General features: G+C 46.7%; 3 protein-coding genes across 3 annotated transcripts; 1 reads left to right on the top strand and 2 right to left on the bottom strand.

Moving 5' to 3' along the window:
• The first annotated feature begins 1910 nt into the window (after positions 1-1910).
• LOC100836100 lies at positions 1911-3614 on the top strand. The gene is made up of 2 exons (XM_003560718.4): positions 1911-2679; positions 2798-3614. Exons 1-2 carry the CDS (start codon positions 2206-2208, stop codon positions 3410-3412), a joined length of 1089 nt encoding a protein of 362 aa, XP_003560766.1. The 5' UTR covers positions 1911-2205; the 3' UTR covers positions 3413-3614.
• Positions 3615-3672: 58 nt separating this feature from the next.
• LOC100838246 (homologous-pairing protein 2 homolog) lies at positions 3673-6388 on the bottom strand. The gene is made up of 6 exons (XM_003560723.3): positions 6217-6388; positions 6051-6076; positions 4677-4944; positions 4520-4590; positions 4218-4406; positions 3673-4042 (listed from the first exon to the last, which is right to left on the bottom strand). The coding sequence occupies exons 1-6, from the start codon at positions 6242-6244 to the stop codon at positions 3941-3943; spliced, it is 684 nt and encodes a 227-aa protein (XP_003560771.1). The 5' UTR covers positions 6245-6388; the 3' UTR covers positions 3673-3940.
• Positions 6389-9026: 2638 nt separating this feature from the next.
• LOC100828553 lies at positions 9027-11481 on the bottom strand. Its single transcript, XM_003560757.4, has 2 exons — positions 10944-11481; positions 9027-9507 (listed from the first exon to the last, which is right to left on the bottom strand). Exons 1-2 carry the CDS (start codon positions 11346-11348, stop codon positions 9337-9339), a joined length of 576 nt encoding a protein of 191 aa, XP_003560805.1. The 5' UTR covers positions 11349-11481; the 3' UTR covers positions 9027-9336.
• Between the last annotated feature and the right edge of the window lie 2111 nt (positions 11482-13592).

Below are 13592 nucleotides of genomic sequence, written 5' to 3' on the forward strand. Positions count from 1 at the left end.
ATTAGCAAGCCACGAAAGGCGCATTGCAACACCTGGCCTCTTTTTGTTTTTGGTTTTTATCAATTTTCAAAGGTAAATAGCCGGGGACCTTCCAAAATTAAATAAGAACATCTAGGCAGAGCCTGCCAGCCATTCACAGAGAGAGGCTGGTTAATTGCATGCGAGTACTCGCTTGTATCGAACTGCTAAACCGTAAGCACACTAGTGAAATTCACGTCCAGAGTACCCACCCTGTCTACACCACGCGCTTGTGGTACAAGCACAAAGGAGGCGAGCCGATCTGGACGATGAAAAGTCAGGCCAGGTGGGCTGGAGAAAGACAGGCGAAAACGGACACAACCTGTGTGGTACGGAGTATTTTCTATCTTCTTTCGTCCGAAAGGTTACCCGTGAGTTCTGACCAATGGTTTTCGGCCAATTCGGATTTTGACCAGATCATCACTAGCCACCACCGTACGTAAAGCGCGAGCACAATGTCGCGGTCGAGCGCCAATTGGGCTTGCAATGCAGGGCCGAGCAGCTGGTTTGTGCAGTCGTACGACACCACAAGTGTTTCACGCTTAGTACGCCGTTTTTGAGTTTTTCCAGGGACCGAAGCTTCCTAGGATGGTGCACGGGGCCACCTGTGTGTCTCCGATGGATCAATCAATCGATGGCCTGCTTTAACTACGTTGGTTCGTTTTTTTCTACGGTGAAAAGGATTTCATGAAAAGGAAAGCGGCGAAAAGACGATGGGATTTGACTATTTGAGGGAGCTCAGAAGTGTTCTTCCTTTGTGTGCACTACGGAGTGGTAGAAGCATCTGCCTTAATTGAAACATATACAGACAGACAGATATAGTGACATGTCAGTCAAAGATTCCTAACCTAGTCGCCACGACCGCCAGCAATACTGGCGTATAAACCTGTTCGAAACCTGTTAAATGCACGGGATCGCCTATGTGTGTGTCTTCGATGGAGACTATAGATCTCACGGATCATCCAAATCGATGGCCTGCTATAACTACGTTGGTTCGTTTTTTCTACCGTGAAAAAGTTTTAATGAAAGGAAGCAGCTAAAAGTTTGACTATTTGAGGTCAGAGCTCTTTTCCTCTTTTGTTGATAATATCATGTACTCTCGTACCTTGAAACTATACAGTGACATGTATAGACTATAGTCAAAGCTCCCTAACCTTAGTCGCCGGTAATACTGGCGTATAAACCTTTCAAACTAAGGAGGCGGTTGATTTGCAACTACGTACCTTTTCAAAATTTATCCATTTTGGTTATTGGTGGGACCGTGGAAGCATGTTGGTGTAACCAAAACAAGTCACTGATCATGTAAAAAACATGTAAGCCAACGGACACGACAGAAGCTGCCATGGAGAAAAAACATACATACGCCTTCGCCGTAGCAATCTGGGGGTCTGCATCCGGATGAACCATTCATCACTCAACCATAATAACAGCACCGATTTAAGACAAGAGCAGTCGCTCGGGCGACCCATCCATAGACCGTACGAAACGAAAGCCATCCGATCAGCGCATCCAATCATCCACTGCAGTACTGCACCATAGATCTCTCGCGGCAGAGCACAAGGATTTTGCGCTCCGGTTCAAGTTTCCAACCGCAGCAGCAGGTGCGCCGTCGTTTTCCCTCCCTCTCGGTTTTCCCTCCCCGTAAAACTCCCGAAAATCCTGACTTGACCATTTACCCGGTCAAACGAGAAGAAGGAAAAAAAAAACGCACTCCCCGATCGAGCAACGTGGCGGTTGCCAGGTAAAACTGCTAGCGCGCCCGGCCCAAAATTATTCTTCGGTCGCACGGACAAAACCCGCAGGCCGCCCTGCCGGAGACCGGTCCATGTCATTCAGGCCTGCATGGCTCGGTCGAACGGAACCGGTCTCCCTGCAGCAGGCCCCTCACGCGTCTACACAGTCGATCGATCGCTCGGGCGTTTAAACGCAACGTCGGCCTCGCCGCGACAACGCCTTCGCCACAAAGCAAACCATCTCCACAACCACAAGCAACCGGCGCGTCGATCGTACCCTGAATCCCCTGATTTTATCTCCTTCCTCGGATCCTTCCCGTTTCCTAATTCATCTTCCATCTTCTGCGGCGACCCGCACGGGGAGTGTATATAAGACCAAGGAAAACCGCCTTGTCCCGGCACGCACTTGGCAGGCATCCAGCGACCAGAGGCGACTAGCTAGCCAGCGGTTGCAATGGGAAGGAGGCTGGACGTGCTGCTGGGGCGGACGACGAAGCAGACGGCGCGGCTCAAGTCGCTCCTAGGTCTGGCCGTCACGCGGCTCGCCGTGCTCCGGGCTCACCGGCAGGTGCGGTGCGCGCAGGCGCGGGGCGACGTGGAGCAGCTGCTCAGGCTGGGCCACGCCGACCGGGCCCTGCTCCGCGCCGAGCAGGTCATCCGGGAGCAGGACATGCTCGACGTCTTCCTACTACTCGAGTCCTACTGCAACCTCGTCTCCGACCGGGCCGCGCTCGTCGACGCCGCGCAGCGGGACAGGGAGTGCCCCGAGGAGCTGCGGGAGGCCGCCGCGGGGCTCGTGTACGCGGCGGCGCGCTGCGGGGACCTTCCCGAGCTCCAGGAGGTCCGGGCGCTACTCGCCGCCAAGCTCGGCAGGGACTTCGCCTCCGCCGCCGCCGAGCTCCGCAGCGGCTGCGGGATCAATACCAAGGTGAATGAACGGAACACCTTGCCCTTGCACTTGTGTTGTATGCTTGTATTTCATCCATCATCAGAGTGATTTTAAGATGATTCTGATGAAATCCTGGATTGATTTGTGGGGAATTCAGATCGTGCAGAAACTGTCGACCAAGCAGCGCAGCCTGGAGAGCCGGACGAAGGTGCTGCTGGAGATCGCCGCGGAGAAAGAGATCCCGGTGCGCCTTCCCGAAACTACCTCCTACGACCACGAGGACTCGGGTTCTTCCCACCGAAGGAAGAAGAAGCAGCAGGACACCGAGAGGCACAGGACGCCGCCTCCAGCCGCCGACGTGGAGGGCGATGACATCGTCTCTCCCGACTCGGCGCTGAGATACAAAGACGTGGAAGCGGCGGCGCAGGCGGCGTTCGAGTCGGCGGCCACGGCAGCGGCTGCCGCCAAGGCTGCCATAGAGCTCTCGCGTGCCGATCAGCCCGGGGACCCCGACGACAGGTACAGGAGGAAGCCAGTAGGGGCGCATATGGAGTCCGGGAAAGAGACGCTCCACGGCGGTGAGGATCTGGCTGATGCGAAGAAATTCGGGAGGACCTTCGGGCATGTCCGGAACTATAGTTCCGAGGTTGAGGATCTGCCGGAGACTGAAGAGCATGATGATGACATTGTAGAGAGCAAGTTCAAACACGGAGAACAGCGAGATCAGGTCAGGAGCAGGCCCGCTTCAGTCAGGACAAAGAGGGGATTTTAGCAGTTTTAGCTGCATCCATGTGGACATAGCAGCGATGGTTTCTTGATCTCTTAATATTGTTATTAGCTGCTATGATTAGCTGGCTTTCACAGTTTTATATCACAGATTCTTCATTTCTGTAGTTAGCCTAGGCCTTCAGGCCATGCCATATATTGATATATGTAACGCAGAGAATTTTTGTGTGAAAAAGTAACATTCGTTTGATTAGATTTTTTCACCAAGCAAAAAGCAAAAACTATAATCATATGTCGACAGTAAGATGCCCAGTTTGTAGATATATTAAAGAAGGCGAAGAAATCTTCTATTACAAAACTAGTTCGGAGACATTCTTCAAACCTCTTGTGACAAACTAGCACTGAAGCTACAGCCAAAGTACTGGAAGCAGAAATGTTAACAGCGGAGAACAACATCGGTCTGGATCAACTACAGTAAATAGCCTGCCTAAGAAATTAGCAAAACAGTGGAACTGTTTGGTTGATAAAACTGCAGTAACATACATCTGATCTGAGATACTCCGATGCTACATCATCAGCGAGAAAGTTTTCTCCTTTTACTGAGGTTGGCCAGCATTTCGCTGTAGGATTGGAAGTTCACATCAACATCTTCATCATACTCAAGACCAAGTTCTTCCTGCACAGACAAATATTATTCATCAGTATGATGGCTGGCAGAATGACAGCAATAGAAAGTTAACTGACAGTGAACTAAACAAATGCCAAATACAGCAGACCATTCAAGTGCTCAAATCAAGAGAAGCATATATGTATCAAGGGCAGGTAGAGGTATAAAAAAAGGCACCAACAACCTTAAATTCCTTCTGATCTTTGGGGCTATTCTCAGTAATGTTATCCCATAGCTCCTTGAACATCCTTTTTCGCTTTCTCCACTGGTTAGCCTTTTCAGAGAAGGCCTCTTCAATGATCTTCTTGTCCTCAGGTTTCACCAAGATGACACCACTCTGCAATTTATTTAGTTTCTCTTCCATTTCCTGAACCTGCATAAACGTGATGTCTGCCATTAAACTTGGTTGGACAAAAACATTAACGTGCACTAAGGAACATATAAACACATTTATGTGCATTAAGGAACAGATCGATATAAACGTACTTCACTTTGCAATTTGGCCTCCTTTGACTTAATCTCTGCCAATGTCAAATTCGACTGCAGACCTTTTATCTCTGCAATAGCATTTGTACTTAAATACTGATCATTACATACTGAATTAAGAAAGGCAACAAAGACCATGGTACGACACAGAACTTACCAGATTCAACCTCACTAATTAACTTCTTTTGATCTGCGAGTTCTTCCTGTAGCTTGCTATTTGCTTTCTTCATCTCCTCAAGTTCTTCCCCATTTGGAATGTCAAATTGATCTTGGCGAGCAATGTAGATTTTCTGCTTGCCATACTCCTTGAAGGAAATCTGTCCACTGTCAGCCAATGCATCCAGTGCCTTTTGCACTGCTGTCTTCTTAAGATTAAACTTCTGTAAAGCATCAGCTGCATTCTGAGAATTTAATGGCCGATTTTGCTGCAAATTCATAGCAACAGTCAACTCAATACTATTACCTATAAGAAGCAGTCTGCTGGTAAGGTAACGATTGGAGCTACTGTGCCACATCGAGTAGAGATGGAATAGTTTTGAAATTATTTAAACTGACCAGATTGTGCATCACTTGGCACTCTGGATGAAATTCAAGCACAACATACAACTCTTATTTCCGAGAACTTCGTTGGTCGTAAGTCTAAACCAAACTAATGTAAGAGTAGTGTCTGAAAGGAAACACCTGTATAAAACCTAGCAGTGTCTGAAAGGAAACGCTAATGTAAAACTAAGCTTTTTCCGAGAAGAAAAACTGGTGTAAAACTAATAACGATAATGAAACTTGTATGCAGTAATGCACTAATACTTCAGATGCATGTGACATATTACTGATACAAAAAACAGCAAGAGTGGAGACCAAAACTGTTCTGAAAAATACTAGTGTCTTCATTCACAGGCACTTTCGAAGTACCTATTTTCAGTCCTGGACTTCTCTTCCAAAATCCCAAAAATGATACTGCTAATTCAGATAAATAGTTAAGTAGAGGAGAAACAGTTAAAAAGGATAGCTTTTCTTCAGCTGAAATAACTCAAAAGATCTTTCAATCTTAGCAATCAGCATAAAATTCCAAAGACAGGTGTGAATTGAAGAATGACACAGCTTTTGTCATTTGGAGTCAATCCTAATTATAACGTAAGTAATGAAATGCACATATATCAATTGAATAGGCTTGAGGTTGTCGTTTTTAGCATAATACCGAATTTTTCAACTTGCATCTCACAAAGCACCTATGTATGACAGCCAGCGTAAAAAAAACAGCATGCTGTTACCAGGCACCTCCGCCCAACTAATCATTGCCTTAATATGTGGCTTGTCCCCCCAAAAGGAGGCTACCCCTAATCATTACACGCTCCGGACATATACCACGTATTCCGTCTAAAACATATAACCTGTATCGGTACTGAGGCCGATCGTATCCACCATCGTTTACTACTATAGAACAACGCATCCCAACTAAAGTTTACAAAATTCCTCACACAAGACTATATCACCACAAGGTTTATTTAGGGGGTTGACTGGAGGCGGTCGTTACCTCATTGACGAAGTTGAGGACGATTCCTGCACAGAAAACCGAGATAAGAAAATCAGGTACACCGATAAGCCAAAGCAAACGATTGGTGGAATTGGGGAGGAATGGCGGGGGATGGTTAAACCGGGGGGTTGGACACGGGGTTGGATTGGATCGACGGGACGCATACCTTCCACGCTATCTGATTTAGGCGGCATTGCGTCCTATCTCGCAGTTCCGCGGCCCAATGGTTCGCCGTGCCGCCGCCGCCGCCGCCTTGCTGCTGTTCGCTGTTTGATCGAGAGGAAGGGGAAAAATGGTGGGGAAAAGTGGGAACGAAACGGGGCAACCCAAGGGAACGAGGGTTTGGCCTCGGCCCTCGGCTGCTATGAGAGTCACTGACACGGGGGACCTATTGTCCTTAACTCTTTTATTGACGCGTGGATTTCCCGCCAAAACCCCCGGCTGGGCGGCATGGGCTGGCCTCCTTCCCGTGAGCCTCAGACCTTGGACGGAAATTTGATTGGAGTTTTTCTCGACTTGAAGAAGTTCTCCGGTGCTCTCTACTTCTCTAGAGTAATTTACCAAGGAGATCGAGTATAAGGCCTAATATATCTTGGTGAAAATATATTTTTCATAGACTCTAAATATGTTATACTCCAGTACTCTACCACATAACCCAAGACAAAAATTAAATAATATTATTCTAAGATGTAACATAACTATCCTAGTACACAAAATTATTCAAGCTAGTATGTAGTTAGAGACATATAATTTCGTCGTTGGGGGGCCAATCTTGATGGTCAGTTGGAATATTTCAAGTGTCCTGGACTCCTAGTGTTCCTAAATGGGACGGAAATAAAATCTAAAACTATTGATCAATTATGAATTGTTTATCAAAAATCTAAAAAATAAAACTTTGCTCATCCCAAGATGTGATGGACCGTAGATGCATTTGGTGCTGCTGGACCTAAGGTCCAACAGAAAATTACGACGGAAATTGTTTAGTTTTCTGTACTGTTCCTGTATTTTATAGGCGTTGGTTGAGCAAAAACCCGACCGAAGGGGCTTTTGATTAGTAGTACACCTTCACTGAGCCAAAAGACGAGGGAAATGGAGTTTATAGAATTTTCTCGATTTAGGTAAAACATGGAATTATAATGTTGTACCCATTTGAATCTTCGTAGGATCAGAATTTATGCCAATTTGTATCTTGTAGGATTGTATTTGTATAAGTACAAAAATTACCTGCGTGTTGTGATGGTAACAAAAACAAAAACCTAACTGCTTCATGACGTACGTACACAGTCACAACACTTGCAAAATGACTTTGTCCTGTTTAACACGTGCAACCAGCACTAGATGACGACACAAAGCTCGAAAAGCTCATTACAGACTGATGAAACAAACAACTGCAACGATACATGTATACGCATATACGGTAGTTCCTCAAAAATACGCATATACGGTACCCATAAATATTTGGTCCCGTATCACCGTACACGAGCAAACGAGATAAAAATAACGAATCAATGCAGAATTGCAGATGACACGCGCGCATTGGCAGAGTGGAACACAACCGTCGCGCCGGCCCCGGCCCCGTGTCCGTGCGACGGGCGCCACTAGCTCAGCCGTGCAGGGAGCAGTTCCGCGTCGTCCTCCGGGGAGCCGAACACGAAGCGCGCCCACTCCCCGGCCTGCGCTTCGACCTCGCGCGCGCCCGCGGACGCCGATGCCGATGCAGACGCGATCACCGCGGCCACGGCCAGCACGACGAACACGGGAGCTAGCAGGGACGCCAACTCCGCCGCGCTCTCCGTTATCATCGTACCGTGCGCCGGCGTAACCAATCTGCCGGAGAAGCAGCCCAACTCTGAACGAGTATATGCGTACTGTCTTCCCCACTGTCTGTCAGGGAATGGTAAGTGCAGCTAGCGTCGCATATATGGACCGCCTCGCTCTGCTTTCTCGTGCACAGCTGCCAGAGCCAGCCAGCCACGCATGCATCGTGTGAGAGGAGGAGAGCTGCAAAGGCCTGGAAAATCTTCCGCTTTCGGATCATGAAAAGCTTAGCCATGGATCGTTAGAAAGAAGAAGGGGGATGTCTTTTACATGTACAGTCTGCTTTACGGTTCCCTGCCTCCGTGGGAATTCTAGTCCCGGGGTGTCCCGGTGGCCGGTGCTCGATCGTCTCGTGGGTTTTAGTTGGTTGGGGCTCCAGCGGTTGAGCCCTGTGTACAGCAAGCAGCGCCTCCTCTCCTCGGGGTCTTGTGTCCATGAATCACGAGCTGATACGCGTTACAGTGGATCAACAACTGTAGTCTGTATGTGTGTTTGGGGACTGTATTTAAGATGGAACAGACACGGTTTGTTCTTGGCATCATACTTCATACTACTACTCATGTCACAAGGGAAATACTTGTGCGGAATGAAATATGGCATTCAGGCCCAGTAAAACTAGTGTTCACAAAGTCAGACTTGCTAAATCCTCGGTTGACTTGACTAAAAATCTGGATCAATCTGGACTAGCTCCTTATTTTAAATATATTGGGCAAAGCTGTTGCCGGTCTTTCGCACTGACATGGTCGCAAACCTTTCTCGTACAAAAGAACAACGTGAAAACTATAGCCGAGTCTCATTACCACTAAACATCTATAAATTATTTTAACTTCACTGGCTAATTTCCTTAACACTATGGTATCAAGTTTCAATTGTACTCCTTCCGTCCGAAAATAAGGGACACAAGTCTTACTTGCTACCTTCGACTGGGTGCAAAACATAAGCATAAGAATAGAGTAGAATTTAATCACTGTTAAACATTGATCGAACTAAACCATCACTAAACATCGATGCCTTTTTTTTTTCTGATTTCAACATATAATTAGTTATATATGAAATTTAGTACATAGCAGAATAGTTTTTTGAAATAAGTTTGGTCTTTGGAATATTTTTGTTAGATGATCAGGAATGTACATTTTGTACTAGGTAGATGACAGAAAAGACATGAATGTGCTTCTTGTCACTCGACATGTAGACAAACCATTTGAGTACCCAGGAAATTAAATAAAAATAAAAGAAGGCATAAAAACACAACTGAATTTCATCACCACTAACCATCTACATATTCTGATTTCAACGTAGGATTATCAGGGGAGAATTCAGTACATGGTGATCACCAGCTAATTTCCTTACCACTATGGTTTCGAGTTTCAGCTGAATCTTGCACAAATTTTAATGGCTACCGCATAGCCCTATAGCTCAAAGAGAGAGCCTTCATCCTTTTTCTTCTCATAATGCCTCCTTGACAGTCCTACTCAAGAGCTGGTGCTACCTCAGTTGGATTACCTTCAAACACATCAGAGCCTGATGATTCTGACTCTTCTGGGAACTCCTGTGTTTGGGATTCCTTGAAAGCTGGAGTGTCTCTGAAGTCTGTTGCCCCATCGTTATATGTAGCCACGGCAACACCACAAGCAATCAACTGCAGAAGTATGAACATCAATTAGCAGATGTTAAGTAAGAATCAGCGGATGACTGTAATTTCTCATTTGCATGAGCGTTAACATCAGCGGATGATTGAGTTGACGATCTGAGAGGATGGAATAACATGCAAAGTTATCTCGAGATATTGTGTGGACATCTGCAATGATAGGTGGTAAAGTTGATGTATGCCAATGGCGACACCAGGAATGTTTACTCAATAATTTAACTCAATGAAGATGCAGAAGTGGTAGATTATCTCTTGCTGAATGATCTGCAAATGCTAAATGACAGATCTCCAGTTGTCCATGCACTGACACTAGTAATATGGAAACAACTTTTTTAGTCCTGATATGGAAAACAATTCAGTACTCAGTGTACTAACAAACAGAAACAAATTTGGAAACCAGGCTGTTCACAGCTAGATATGAATTCGAACAAAACAAACTTTAAGTTTCATATACCAAGCTCACATAATTATTCATAAATCACAATCTAAAATGTTTTAATCCGGTCTCCGGATAGTCACTGTGTGACTTCAACTTCCTTCTTCGAGAAACATTTCAACATTTTTTTTCCGAAAAGGAGAAATATTTTAACGAGCTATTTCAACATAGAGGTTATTAACCACAAACCAAGTTTCTCTAGCCAACATATCTTAAGAAAAACTAAAGTACTGCTACCATTTACTTCTAGATGCCTCTCCAACAAGGATCCCAAAGACTCGCTGATATGGTGACACAGGTGTTTCATCAATCGGGAGGATGGGCAACGATGGGAGGTCCGATCACATTATGAATGGAGTGTGCTTCGGTTCTATTCAGCACCAGAGTCTGGCATGCGCTGTGAATCACAGAGCCCACCAGCCCCTCCCCCTTTCAACTCGGTGCCACCTCAGCAGCTTCCGCTATCCATTTGGTCGGGGATCCTTCTTACCATCCTCTGGAAGATTTGTGATTTAAGAAACAGTGTAGTTTTTAGACAAGCTAGCTTGCCAGTATCTGTAATTCTTAGGAATATCACCACTGAGACCACCCTATGGTCTCATTGGCTGAGGATCCGTGGTCGCCACCATCTGGTGTGGCTACCTGCCATAGCTACTCGCAAACCCTGTACTCGTTTTGAGTTATGAAATTTCTTCCCCCCTCCGGCCCTCCCACGGTGATCTCTAAAAAAAATTGCAATCGGTTTTCTCTGTTCTCTTTATGAGTGTAGTAGCTTTCTTGTCAGGATAAGCAGCTCTATGTAAAACTTCCTATCGCTGTCCTGGTGGTTTCGTTTCCTTTGCACAGAACCAGAACCTTGTAAGAACATTTGTGATTTCATTAATGAAATCGGGGAGACATCCCTTTCATAAAAATAAAACTATATAGAACGATTCCACCACTACCACACAGAAACTGTACAGCAGCACGTAGAAATGGAGGAGGTGCTCACAGAGAAGAAGACGCCGAAGGCCCACATGTACTGCACGAAGAAGCCAAGCCCGTCCCACTGGGGCCCCTCCCAGAAGTCTTGCTGCTCCGGGTCCGGCAGGTACGGCATCGGCGTCGTCGACACCTCGAACCCCAGCGGCTCCCCCTCCCACTCCACCCCCTCCCACGCCTCGGCGTAGTCCTCGTCCGCGTCGGGCGGTGCGGGGGCGTCGACCCCGCCGCGGCGCTTCTTCCCGCCGCGCTCCTCGAGCCTCCGCTGCGTGCGGGACGAGACGCCGCCCCGGCGCGCGAGCGCCACGTGCAGCGCGGCGCGGCGGCCCAGGAGCGGGGTGGTGGCGGGAGGGAGGCGACGGCGGGCGGCGGCGGAGGCCGTGCCGAACGGCGTCGGGGAAGCCAGGAGAGACATGACGCGGCAGGGGCTCTGTGTGACTGTGTGTGCGCGCAGGGCGTGTGGAGGACCGGAGGTGTGGTCACGTGGAGAGCGTGGAGCGGGGGAAGCTGTGTGAGAGCCGGGAGGAAGATGAGATAATCTTTCTTTTCATTTGTTTTCCGGTTTAAATTTTCGCGGTGCATCTATTCTAATCCTGGGGATACTTCCACTCCCTCCGTCGTCGACGTTGATTTGTATAAAAAATTTATATAGATTTTTATATAAACTCACATCACTTATTTTGGAACTAAGAACGTATAAAAAGAACAAAACGTTGATTTGTATAAAAGATTTGTATAGATTTTTATACAAACTCACGTCACTTGTTTTGGGACGAAGGACGTATAAAAGAACAAAAGTTGTTTGATTTTCCTTTAACAAATATCTACTACTTGCAGCCGTTAGATCAGCATCCAACCATCATCAACTAAGCTCACTGTATCTGTAGCTTATAGGCGATGAGAGAATGAAGTAGATTAACAAAGATAATGGTTGTATGAGTAATCTTTGATTAGTTCTGGAATTCCTATAGAATTTATATTTAACATATTATTGGATAATTTACTTCCCTAAATCCTCTATATTTAAGTAGAAACAACCCACTACCTGATTTTCCTAGCCTCTCATGAAGCCACGTCACCCTTTTTCCCTGCGCCATCGATGGTGATATTGAACGATCCCGATTCCGTGACCCAGGCTTCGCCAGCGCCCACACTGAATCCAGATCGCAGCCCACCGCGTCCCGTTCCATACTTTGCCGGCGCCTGGGCCAAGTTCCCAACCGACCAAGTCCACCAGAACCCGTGAGCCTTTAGCAGTGCACCTCCTCTTCTCCCCCACGTAGATGTTTCCTCTTCTTTTCTCAAAAAAGAAAAAAAAAGAAAGCTGTTTCCTCTTCTTCTCAACCACGTTCCTTTACTTCCCAGTTCCCACGTTCATCTTCAGCATCTACTCCACGTCACGACGGTTGCTCTCCTGAATCGACGAAGGAAGTTGAACAGGCGTGTTTCCTTTTAAAGACCTGCCTCCTCAATGGCTCAATCTTCCCCACTGCCTCAACCTACGGTCCCAAACGCGCAGCCCGGTGTCGCCTCGCCACACCCGCAGCAGCACCGACCGACGCGCCGCTGCCGTGTGGCACCATCCCACCGCCCATGCCGCCGTTGCAGCGGTACGCGCCACCTCCGCCGCACCAGGCGCCTCCCCCGGCACAGATGTGGGGCCAGCTGCCTCCGCCCTAGCAGGCCGCCGCATACGGGCAGGTGTCCGCCTCCCCAGGTACAACAGTCAACAGCTAAATGGTGTTCGTGAGGCAGCACGCCCGGAAAGCCTCGTGGAAGCTAGGGAGAACGTCGTGGAGAGTCAGAGCGCCATTGTTTCTTCTCCTCCTCCCGCTCAAGATTGCAACAGCAACAGCTAGGTAGGTTGTTCTATCCAAATGTGTCTCAATGCGTCCAAGAACACGCACGCAACAAGTGGCCAGCTGACACTATACACAGTACAAAAGATGGTTGGGGATCTAAGAAATGGATACCGAGAGTGACGAGGTGCTCCGTGAGTGCTGCAGTGTACATCTATTGTTTGTTACTTTGTTTTCCTCCGAGGAGCATGGTGGAAGAACCAAGTCATAACCTGACCTGAGGAGTGGCTAAGAACCATGATATTTGGAGGACTCGCAGGTTAGCAAGCTGTTTTATCTGAGTTTTCATTTGTCAATATCGATATTGACCGCAACAAGTTTGATTCGTACATGTTACGTTTATTTTTTATTCTTAAATTTATGAAGCGTGAAATTATGTTGGTTGAGCTCAAGGCTGCATTCCGTAAATTGAATACGAAGAATTCATTTTTCCTAAAAATTTTAGCCCAAACTGCATCTCCGTATTGACATCGGTACTTTCTCAAAAATAAAAAGATCCATTTTTCTTATCCAGTTTATTCTTATTTAGAATACACATATACATTGATAGGATATGAATGCCATATGGCTGTGTGCATCGATTGATGCAGAGGCCGGTGGTATTCCCTCCTTTTCGAAAAAAAAGGATATGAATGCCATTTTAATGCTGATTTTTTTTGTAAATTTGTACTGAAGTGTATTTATTTTGCATTTTCAAATTTATGTTTTATGTTGGTACCAAAATGTATTTGTGTAGGCATTTGCATATGACTAGACGAGTACATATAAATTTGATGGTTTTTACTTCTCTATTTCTCATT

The sequence above is a fragment of the Brachypodium distachyon genome, chromosome 1, assembly GCF_000005505.3.
Source record: "Brachypodium distachyon strain Bd21 chromosome 1, Brachypodium_distachyon_v3.0, whole genome shotgun sequence".
NCBI classification, from domain to species: Eukaryota; Viridiplantae; Streptophyta; class Magnoliopsida; order Poales; family Poaceae; genus Brachypodium; species Brachypodium distachyon.

Bases quoted from the DNA above. Each gene is read 5' to 3' on its own strand.
- LOC100836100 (XM_003560718.4), top strand. From the start codon at position 2,206: ATGGGAAGGAGGCTGGACGTGCTGCTGGGGCGGACGACGAAGCAGACG. The intron at 2,680-2,797 runs GTGAATGAACGG...TGGGGAATTCAG, and splicing joins GCTGCGGGATCAATACCAAG to ATCGTGCAGAAACTGTCGAC.
- LOC100838246 (XM_003560723.3), bottom strand. From the start codon at position 6,244: ATGCCGCCTAAATCAGATAGCGTGGAAG. The intron at 6,077-6,216 runs GTATGCGTCCCG...TTTTCTGTGCAG, and splicing joins TAAATCAGATAGCGTGGAAG to GAATCGTCCTCAACTTCGTC. The intron at 4,407-4,519 runs GTACGTTTATAT...ACGTTTATGCAG, and splicing joins AGGCCAAATTGCAAAGTGAA to GTTCAGGAAATGGAAGAGAA.
- LOC100828553 (XM_003560757.4), bottom strand. From the start codon at position 11,348: ATGTCTCTCCTGGCTTCCCCGACGCCGTTCGGCACGGCCTCCGCCGCC. The intron at 9,508-10,943 runs GTGAGCACCTCC...ATACTTCTGCAG, and splicing joins CCTTCGGCGTCTTCTTCTCT to TTGATTGCTTGTGGTGTTGC.